Source organism: Haliotis rubra, unplaced genomic scaffold (assembly GCF_003918875.1).
Source record: "Haliotis rubra isolate DU_JTF1 unplaced genomic scaffold, ASM391887v1 Scf98, whole genome shotgun sequence".
NCBI classification, from domain to species: Eukaryota; Metazoa; Mollusca; class Gastropoda; order Lepetellida; family Haliotidae; genus Haliotis; species Haliotis rubra.
In genome coordinates, this window is record NW_025767723.1 from 949357 (window position 1) to 959513 (window position 10157).

Sequence of the window (10157 nt, forward strand, 5' to 3'; positions counted from 1 at the left end):
TGACCTGGGGTCTGAGAGCGTGGTCGATGTAGCGCACCGCTGTGATGCCGCCTTCTCTCCCTGGACCAAGGTTCTGGAACACCACAGGACCCACTCTCTGGTTCAGGCCTATTCCACCCCATGCAATGATGTTCGCACCTCCCCATGAGTCTCTATCAATAACACATTGGTCTGAGTAACGCTGGCCACGTCGTCGCCATATTCTTGTTCTACCATCTGCAGTTGATACGCAGTACCGACTCTCATCTGTGAACAGAACAGTTCTCCATTGCCTGTACCGCCATTTATCGTGTTTTAGGGCAAACTGTAGACGTTCACGCCATTGACGAGGGGTGAGGATAGGTCTACGGTAAGGTCTACGGCAATGAAGATTCCCGCTGTTAAGACGTCGGCGTACTGTATCAGTACTGATTGGTCTTCCGTGTGTTCCCACTCTCTGGCATGCTGTTTCGGATGCCTGCATGAAGGGAAACTGTACATGCTGTCTCACAACATGGCGGTCTTGTCATCACCCTTGGTCTGCCAGTACGGGGGCGATCATTTACGGTGTTGGTGGCCCGGAAACGTTGCTGCAGCCTGTAGATGGTCCGAACGTTGACCTGGAAGTGACTGGCAACGGATTGTGCAGTTTGGCCAGCTTCAAGTCTTCCTAGCGCCTTGTTCTTCTGAGCTGTTGTGAGTCGCGGCATTTTGCTGACGTTGTAATGTGAATGTTTCAACCAGGTTTGGGGGTGCATTCTATAGGGCTGGTCCTTGTGAACAGCACGTGCAGCATAAGTTGCATGAAAAACATGGAGAACATCGTACCATCTCCGAGATCAGGTTGCGTTTTTGAGACCATTTCCTAGGTTCCATTCTGAGTTTGGGAAGGAATGTCTTTGCTCAGGTAAATTTGGAGATGTTGTCAAAAACAGATGGTTGGTTATACCTACTTGGGTTGTCAGTCAAGACGTGATGAGGTAATTTTACGACGATGTAAATTGGCCACAGTCGCTTTACTATCTGCTCAAAAAGGATGGAGATGGACCTCCTATGTGCATCTCTTGCGATGAAGTGTTCACTGTGTGGACTTTTTCAAAGGGATTCTCATTATGCAGCAATACATCTGAAAGATCTGTTTTCCCGCGTGAGCGTTCATCTCATTGTAAACTACTCGAGAGAGACTGATCTGTATCATAACTTGTAACTATGCAATGTGAATGACGGATTGCTTGTTTGTAATTGTGTTCTATGGCTCTTTTCTTTTTGTAAGTAATAATGCAATGAATAACTATGTTTCTGAAACCCCCCAACTCATTTAAGCTTAGTAATTATAATGTCCATGTATGCAGACATCGGTCTCGTCGCTATATGGCTGAGATAATGCCGATGCGACGTAAAACCCAACTCAACTCAACAGTCAAGACAGCCCTTGACTATTAAGTTTCTGTTCTTCATAAAGTTATCTTAAACTAAGCATTAAACGAACCCCTTTAAAGCCACTGGCATCTGATGTTGCTGAAGGAACCAAGTTAGCTATTGGATATGCTATACAGGAGATATAATTAATGGCTCCATTTGAAGCTGTTTTTTCATTTACCTACCTACATACCTTGCATAATTCAACACACACACACGCACGTGCGCGCGCACACTGAATACCGTTTCCATTCTGTGGTTACTGAGGGCAAGAAATGATCCCCGGAACCTCGGGTTTGTTGTTAGAGCCGCTTGTAGCGTGAAGACAGTCATGATATAGCACTGATATTGCTGATTCTGACGTGAAAAAACAGGGAATAGGAAAAGATGCTCGACATTCTGTGTGACTTGTCAGTTAATGTGACATTGTACCACATCCAGTGGTCAAACGGACCGAGGCTGGACCCCATGATGTACGTGCTGTTGCTATGTAACTGGAACCTTTACAACTTGTTATGGTTACAATACACTCACCCACTCAGTCATAATCTTACACTGACATCTAGTCCTAGAAATATAGACATCTTATTGAAAATATCAAGTCTAAATAAAAGTTCGCACTCAAATGAAGCCGAGAACAGTTCTAAACTTCAGGCTGAGGAAATCCAGAATTGCCCAGTAATTCAAGTCTTGCTTAGCTGCAAGATCGCTGTTCGGCATGAAACAATCAATCACCCAATCCTTTCGTTCAATGTTTCAATGCAAACAATTGATTCTAAAAAACCCTCCCCCCACCTCCCCTTCACACACCTGCAAAATTAAAATTGTCTGCACCATTAGTAGTTAATATGTATAGACTATGAACTATGGTATTACCAGAACTCTAACGTGAGGGGATGCAGATAGCTCAAGTACGAACGTATAAATGGTTTATGTGGTCTTTCATTATATCATTTTAATTTACTTTTTACATCTGTATTGCTTTTAGACTTGTTAGACGGGTGAATATTCCATTTTGTTGACTTTTGAGGACAGGCGAATTATTGACGGCCAACGTATTTCCGTGGAGAGACCTTCCGTAGACGAATAGAACCTCCACATAAGATTCGTGACCCAAACTGACCGGGGTCAGTACATGTGTCAGATTAACACTAATCCAGTGAGATTGGTACCTGTGAACCTTCGCTAACAGGTAAGTACAAACGACAAAACCCTGTCCACAATCATAAGAAAACTCAATTGTACATTGCGACGACATGAAACCATGTGTTACTTTGAAACGAAACAGAGAAGATATATAGGATGTGATAATATCATTCAAAATTCAAAATAACCCAGAACTCTTTTAACCCATTCATATGTTGTAATCTGTTCCAGTCAACTGCAGGAACAAGTCGTCTAATTCTTGCAGTGGACTGATAGCCTGAATTGTTTTTGAGGGCAGAACAGCGATGCTACCTTGGCTATCCCTTCTAGATTATACCTTGCACTTGCTCCATAAGATTTAAAAGATTAACATCATATATACCAAGCTAATCTGAAACTGAACCTGAAATTCTAAAACCGGTAGTGATAAACAACCTTTGATTAACTAAACACATGGGAAGGCATGGTTATTAAGAGACATTTTTAAAAATTTGGCACTTATTAGAATGTGAAAAATAACTAAAATATATTTGAACTGGAGCAGCAAACAGAACATGGATTGGATACAAAGAAACCTGGATATACACTCCGGGTGTGTACCGCCCCAGCCACTAGATGGCTGAGATACAGCATGTCATTGATAACAAGTGGTACATAATTGGATGAGGCCAGGTAGGGAGTAAGAACAACATATACCACGTGCCTTGAAGCCCGAAATCAGGAGGGATAAAGTGTTAGAAAAGTAAATAACAAGCAGATGGGGAGCTAATATATATAGTCTATAGGTTCATTAGTTCTTCCTACGCTGATGATATGTAGCACCCTTCGTCTCTGTGTGCCACTTGCTATCAATTACATGCTGTTGCTAATGTTAATCTGATAGTCGTCACAATATAGTATGTATATATACGTCTCATCACTTGTTGTAGTCACTTTTAGTTTGATAAGGTGCAAGCATCTACACGTCGCTCTATGCAATAAAAAAGTTGTTATCCCCAAAGTCTTATGTTTCATTAGTGTATACTTACACTCTCATATGTTGTCGTTTTTAAGGAACGGATTTGGACATGCCTACATCATCGGATAAGCTTGAGATAGATGGTAATAGGGAAGAAGTGAAGACTAGGAGAGAAGAGGAAGGGACATATCCGTTCTTTCATTGGTCAGGAGCTGCATGTATTTTGTGTCATGTGAGAAATAAAGTGACAGTCTGAGGCTATTATATTCGACTTGTCATTTCACTTGTTTACCTGATCAGATTTTTTTTAACTTTTACGAGTTGATGTCAGTTCAGGAAATGAAATTATGATGTAATTTCTCTTAGTTTTAAAACAATGGTTCCAGTAAGGCAGACAGAAAGTGATACATAACGCATGCAATTAACGCATGCAGTCGAACATATTAGTTCACTGATCTATTGACTGGAATTAGGGATAATCAGATCCGATTGTCAAAACCAGAGTCGATTCCACGATTCCAACATTATGAGCATGTAATAAATCACATGTAGTAAAAGTGCCAGCCGTTTGTAAACGTCTCCTGTCCCACGTGACATCCTGCCCCGTCACACGTCACATGGAAAGGTATGTCAGATGTTCACCATATGGACAAATGTATTCATAGGGAATTGCATCGGACACCACTTGTCTGACTGATGGGTCCGATTTGGAAATGTCACGCTCTTGAGGCGAGTTTATTTCTAAGATATCTTCAGGGAGTTTGTCAAGTAAACTATGGGCGTTGGGGTAGCCTTGTGGTTAAGGCTTTGGCTCGTCACACCGAAGACCCGGGTTCGATTTCCACATGTGCTGAATGTGTGAGGCCCATTTCTTGTGTCTCCCGCCATGATATTGCTGGAATATTGCTAAAAGCGGCCTTAAACTTAACTCACTCACTCATCAAAAGTGGACCCATGGCCTACCTGTCTTCACTTATTTGGACCATTTGGAAAATATTTTGGGTCATGTGAAATTGCTGCGACTTGTTTGCCATACAGAATAGTAGTTACAAACATGAGTTCAAGATCTGTTCTTCTGTGGGGGTATGTAAGTCCTAAGGCATTCAAAGTAAAGAAAATTTTCCACTTCTATAATCGTAGAATATATGTCGTTTAAATTTATGGCTAGATTATCTAAAATTGCTAATAGCTGAAGGGATGGTGTGAATCCAGCTAGGGTCCATGTAGGAAGCAAATGTACTGTAAGTCCCCATGGTCCCTAGTATGGTGATCTACCTTCAGTTGTTGGCAATATATAGTCTGTTTTTTTATTGCATTGTCATTTAAAGTTAAAATATTTTAGATTTAAATTACTAGTTTTAAATATATTTCTGTGATAATCTAGTTTTTTGACTGTCCTTCTTCGACAGGGTTTTATAATTTACCTTTATCTATTATGAAATTATATCTTGTTTTTAGTCACGATATGGCTGAAATATTCCCGATGTGACATAAAATCTTAACTGACTCACTCACTGTAGATCTGTTCAAAACTTTGATTAAACAGTGAAGATCAAATTAAAATGAATCTGAAAAAATGAATATACAATAAACTAAACAATGCCTATTCTCAATGTTCTTTACCAAATTAACTGAACTCTTCAACACTGATTGGACAGTTTTCTTCGTATAGATAACACTAAGTACGATTCTTCCATCTGGAAGTTTTGAAACAACACAACTGGACACTTCAACAATGAATAGTGTTCATATCATTACAATCAGTCGTGCAGTGACTAATACATTTTGATATCGTCGGATGATGTTTTCGAACGTCATACGTTTTCGGGTGGCAGTGTTTACTTTCTCTCTAGCGAGGCAGGTTCAGTCACGCAAACGCTGTAGATCTCTGATGATGGCTACTTTTTAACATGAAGTAGTTTTTATTGAGTAAATGGCAAGTTAAACAATTGTTTGCGCTATAATCGTGGAAAAAATGACCTTCAGCGTAAAGACCCATAACACAAGGACACTAGGTTTTTTTTTTCTGAAGTTTAAACCTCAACCTGCCATACCCTGTAACCAAATTGTTTGTGAAGGTAATGTACCCTGTACATCGCGTTCGATTTGCTGCTTGGTTGAATGTTAACCTTTTGAGTCCTGTCAGCTGTATGTAGTGGAACTAGGTACCAATGTCAGTAAGAGTGAGTGAGTGAGTTTAATTTTACGCCGCACTCAGCAATATTCCAGCTAAATGGCGGCGGTCTGTAAATAATCGAGTCTGGACCAGAAAATCCAGGGATCAACAGCATGAACATCGATCTACGCAATTGGAATACGATGACATGTGTCAACCCAGTCAGCGAGCCTGACCACCCGATCCCCTTTCGTCGCCTCTTACGACAAGCATGGGTTCCTGAAGATCAATTCTAACCCGGACCCTTACGGGTGCCGTCAGTAAGATACAGTGGATGGCAATCAACTGAGACTAAGAAACTGGCACATAATGCACCCCAAACAATGACGCTGACGGACACAACACTTTGTTTCCCACGTGGTCAACGTGTGGGTAGTTGCATACTAATCTCGTACGTCACACGAGTGTCGTAACGACTTGACCTGAGATTCTAAGGATTTGATTGGATAACAGATCATATCCGTCGAAAAACATAAACGCAATGTTGATGTTAGCCGAGTGAAGCAATTGCAAACCAAGAAACGGGGTGCTACGGAGTAGTTTACTTTAGGAGGCTGTACGAGGCGATGACAACTGACATGCATCGTGACGTCGGTTACCAAAGGCACAGACGAGAATGATATTTCACGGAAGCGAGTTTAGTATTCTATTTGTTACTCTCCAACATAAACTGATGGAAACTGCCTACGAAGTGTGATGATTCTCAGCTTTCCACGAGTCAAGCAATGTCTAATGCCATTGTGACAGAGGTATTAGCATTGTGACGTCATAACTGTAAACCATTATGACGTAATATGCCTAGTCATCTCTGCGCCGGAGTGAGACGAGAATGGTATTCACGGAAGCGAGTTTAGTCTTCTGTTTATTACTCTCCAACATTTAGAGAATAACCAACGAGGTACGAGTGATTACGGGAAATATGCCCGAGTTGAAATAATGTTCACAGTGCCGAGCCTTGGCGAGGCACTGAACATTATTTTAACGAGGGCATATTTCCAGTAATCACACACTCTGGCAAAAACCTGTCAAGTTTTGGGAAAGTCAACGGTTAAAGGTTGAGAAATCAAAAAGACAACCATCCCACGAATACATCTAGAAAAAGTTTTCTGTCAAGAAACTCAACAAGTTTGAAGATTAAACAACATTTTGTTCTGTGGAAGGCGTGTTACACTCTCGTCTTAGTAGAGTACAGCAGTTCCAAGAAGGGTAACTTTAGTTGGAATCTGAGTCTATGAAATGTGTCAATCTCTGCATCGGCTACTGGGACCAACCTCTCAGATTAATTAGGAATGCGTGGATATAAAAAGAAGAACATTTAGCACTGTTTCCGGTAAGAAACTAGCTGTTTTCTGGTTCGATGGCATGGACGCCGTGTCCGACTTATTTGTCACACCTTCAGATAACATCTTTAGTCGGTATCTTGCTGTTTCTATTTCCCCGAATTCAGTTTCAACAACAAACAGGTTTTGGGAATTCAAGGGCTGTAAAATTCTTATCATTCTTCCTATTTGGTCACCGTCAACTTTAACTAGGTAAGTGACCTTGATCGGGGTTAGCCTAACGGCGGCCATGTTTGTTTATAAACAATGCAAACGATTGTTTTGGTTTTTTTTAAAGATTATATAATTTAAAAAGACTACTATTTATAACGCAATTTTATTCCAAAATAATAACGTCTAATAGAAAGAATATTTATATTCTTTAACCATAATGTTTTTTTTTTAGATCTCGGAATGTGTGATTACATTACTTAATGTCAATTTATCAATGAATCGATGAAACTTTATGAATGAACGTAGGGTGTGAAAGTAGTTCCGGTATCCAATGAAAATGTACAAATATACGATCAGCCAATTAACGTCGAGAATCACTAAATTGCATACTGTGCAAATATCAAAAAGATATTACACGGGATCTCCTCACCCGTATGGGTAATAATTAGAGAATAACTAACGAGGTACGAGTGATTACGGGAAATATGCCCGAGTTGAAATAATGTTCACAGTGCCGAGCCTTTTCCCGTAATCACTCGTACCTCGTTGGTTATTCTATTTATTACCCATAATGTAATTTAAAAGGAAGAACCACGAAATAAAAAACACCCGGAGACAGGACTTGTGACCTTAAACAGCTGATTCGTATTCATGCGCGTATTAAACCTAACTTCTCCAGTGGTAATAACATACTACGCTATGGAAAAAGTACATCATAAAATCGCTTTAAAATACAACAAAATTATTATGCCTGGAATAATTAATTAACATTTGTTAATATGATAAAAATGATCTTTTAAATATATCATTGAACTTAATACGAGCTAAACATTAATTCGATCAAGTCAGTGTGACGGAACATCGTTCATTCACGACTGACGTGTTTTCTGGCGACGGGTGACGGTGTAGTGTTGAAACACACTCTGGCAAAAACCTGTCAAGTTTTGGGAAAGTCAACGGTTAAAAGTTGGGAAATCTAAAAGACAACCATCCCACGAATACATCTAGAAAATGTTTTCTGTCAAGAAACTCAACACGTTTGAAGATTAAACAACATTTTGTTCTGTGGAAGGCGTGTTACACTCTCATCTTTAAGTAGAGTACAGCAGTTCCAAGAAGGATAACTCTAGTCGGAATCCGAGTCTATGAAATGTGTCAATCTCTGCATCGGCTACTGGGACCAACCTCTCAGATTAATTAGGAATGCATGGATATAAAAGTCATCTTGAAGAAGAACATTTAGCACTGATTCCGGTAAGAAACTAGCTGTTTTCTGGTTCGATGGCATGGACGCCGTGTCCGACTTACTTGTTACACTTTCAGATAACATCTTTAGTCGGTATCTTGCTGTTTCTATTTCCCCGAATTCAGTTTCAACAACAAACAGGTTTTGGGAATTCAAGGGCTGTAAAATTCTTATCACTCTTCCTATTTGGTCACCGTCAACTTTAACTAGGTAAGTGACCTTGATCGGGGTTAGCCTAACGGCGGCCATGTTTGTTTATAAACAATGCAAACGATTGTTTTGGTTTTTTTTAAAGATTATATAATTTAAAAAGACTACTATTTATAACGCAATTTTATTCCAAAATAATAACGTCTAATAGAAAGAATATTCATATTCTTTAACCATAATGGCTTTTTTTTAGATCTCGGAATGTGTGATTACATTACTTAATGTCAATTTATCAATGAATCGATGAAACTTTATGAATGAACGTAGGGTGTGAAAGCAGTTCCGGTATCCAATGAAAATGTACAAATATACGATCAACCAATCAACGTCGAGAATCACTAAATTGCATACTGTGCAAATATCAAAAAGATATTACTCGGGACATCCTCCCCCGTATGGGTAATCAAAAGTGATAGAAACTGCCTACGAAGTGTGATGATTCTCAGCTTTCCACGTGTCAAGCAAGGTCTGATACCATTGTGACAGAGGTATTAGCATCGTGACGTCATAACTGTAAACCATGGAACTCTGAGTAGGAGAGTGGCAAAAGTGTACTACAGAGCAAAATTCTTCCGCAAGATCTTTATGAAACCGGTTTCGGTTCAAAACAATAACAGTAACAAAAATACGCTATTTTGACAATTTAATGCATGTAAGACGTGGGTAATAAATAAAATACCACACGAGGTCTCATTACATACGAATTATACGAAACTCGTGACCTTCCTATGGTTTCTGACCTCGCTTTACGTGACCTTCCTATGGTTTCTGACCTCGCTTTAAGTGACCTCCTTATGGTTTCTGACCTCGCTTTCGCTTGGTCAGATACCATAGGAAGGACACTCGTTTCGTATTATTCGTATGCAATGAGACCTCGTGTAGTATTCTCTATGTACGTGACGTTCCTGTGTAGAGACTCTGTGCATGGTTCTGAGGTTATTAGCCAATTCCTGAATGTCTGTGTTGACACTCTCCCCCTGAAGAAGTGTCTGCTGGTGGAGGTTTCAAACCTGTTCCGAAGAATACGAACCCTGTTGTGAATTCAATTTAGTGTGACTTCAGATATAAAACGGTGCCTGTCTGTTGCATAAGGACCCTCAAACTGTGCAGATTGTCTGATGAGCCCAGCCCATGGAGTAGCGAAACTGCAACGATGTATTATCTAGACTGACTGACTGAGTTTGTTTTTACGCCGCTTTTAGCAATATTCCAGCAACATCACGGTGGGGGACACCAGAAATGGGCTTCACAAATTGTACCCATGTGGGGATTCGAACCCGGGTCTTCGGCGTGACGAGCCAATGCTTTAACCACTAGGCTACCCAACCGTCCCGTATTATCTAGAATTAAGCCCACCAAAGAGTACAAAATATGTGGATGTTAAGTTTCTTTTTTTTGTTGAGTACTTTCCAAAGCAGTCCTTAACACAACACAATCGTATTCTGTATTTGCTATCTAAATTGGATAGATACGCCTGTGACATTAGAACAGGGCCAAACGTTAATTTCCATGACCTAAGTCTCAGCTATC

The 10157-nt window shown here is 40.1% G+C and overlaps 1 protein-coding gene across 1 annotated transcript in view; it reads left to right on the plus strand.

The window, feature by feature from the left end:
• Positions 1–3763, plus strand: part of LOC124265444 (cell adhesion molecule 2-like) — a 50761-nt gene extending 46998 nt beyond the window's left edge. Inside the window, exon 3 of the mRNA XM_046700236.1 lies at positions 3598–3763. Coding sequence (XP_046556192.1) covers positions 3598–3758 — 161 coding nt within the window. The 3' untranslated portion in view covers positions 3759–3763. The remainder of the gene's footprint in view (positions 1–3597) is intronic.
• Positions 3764–10157: the final 6394 nt, after the last annotated feature.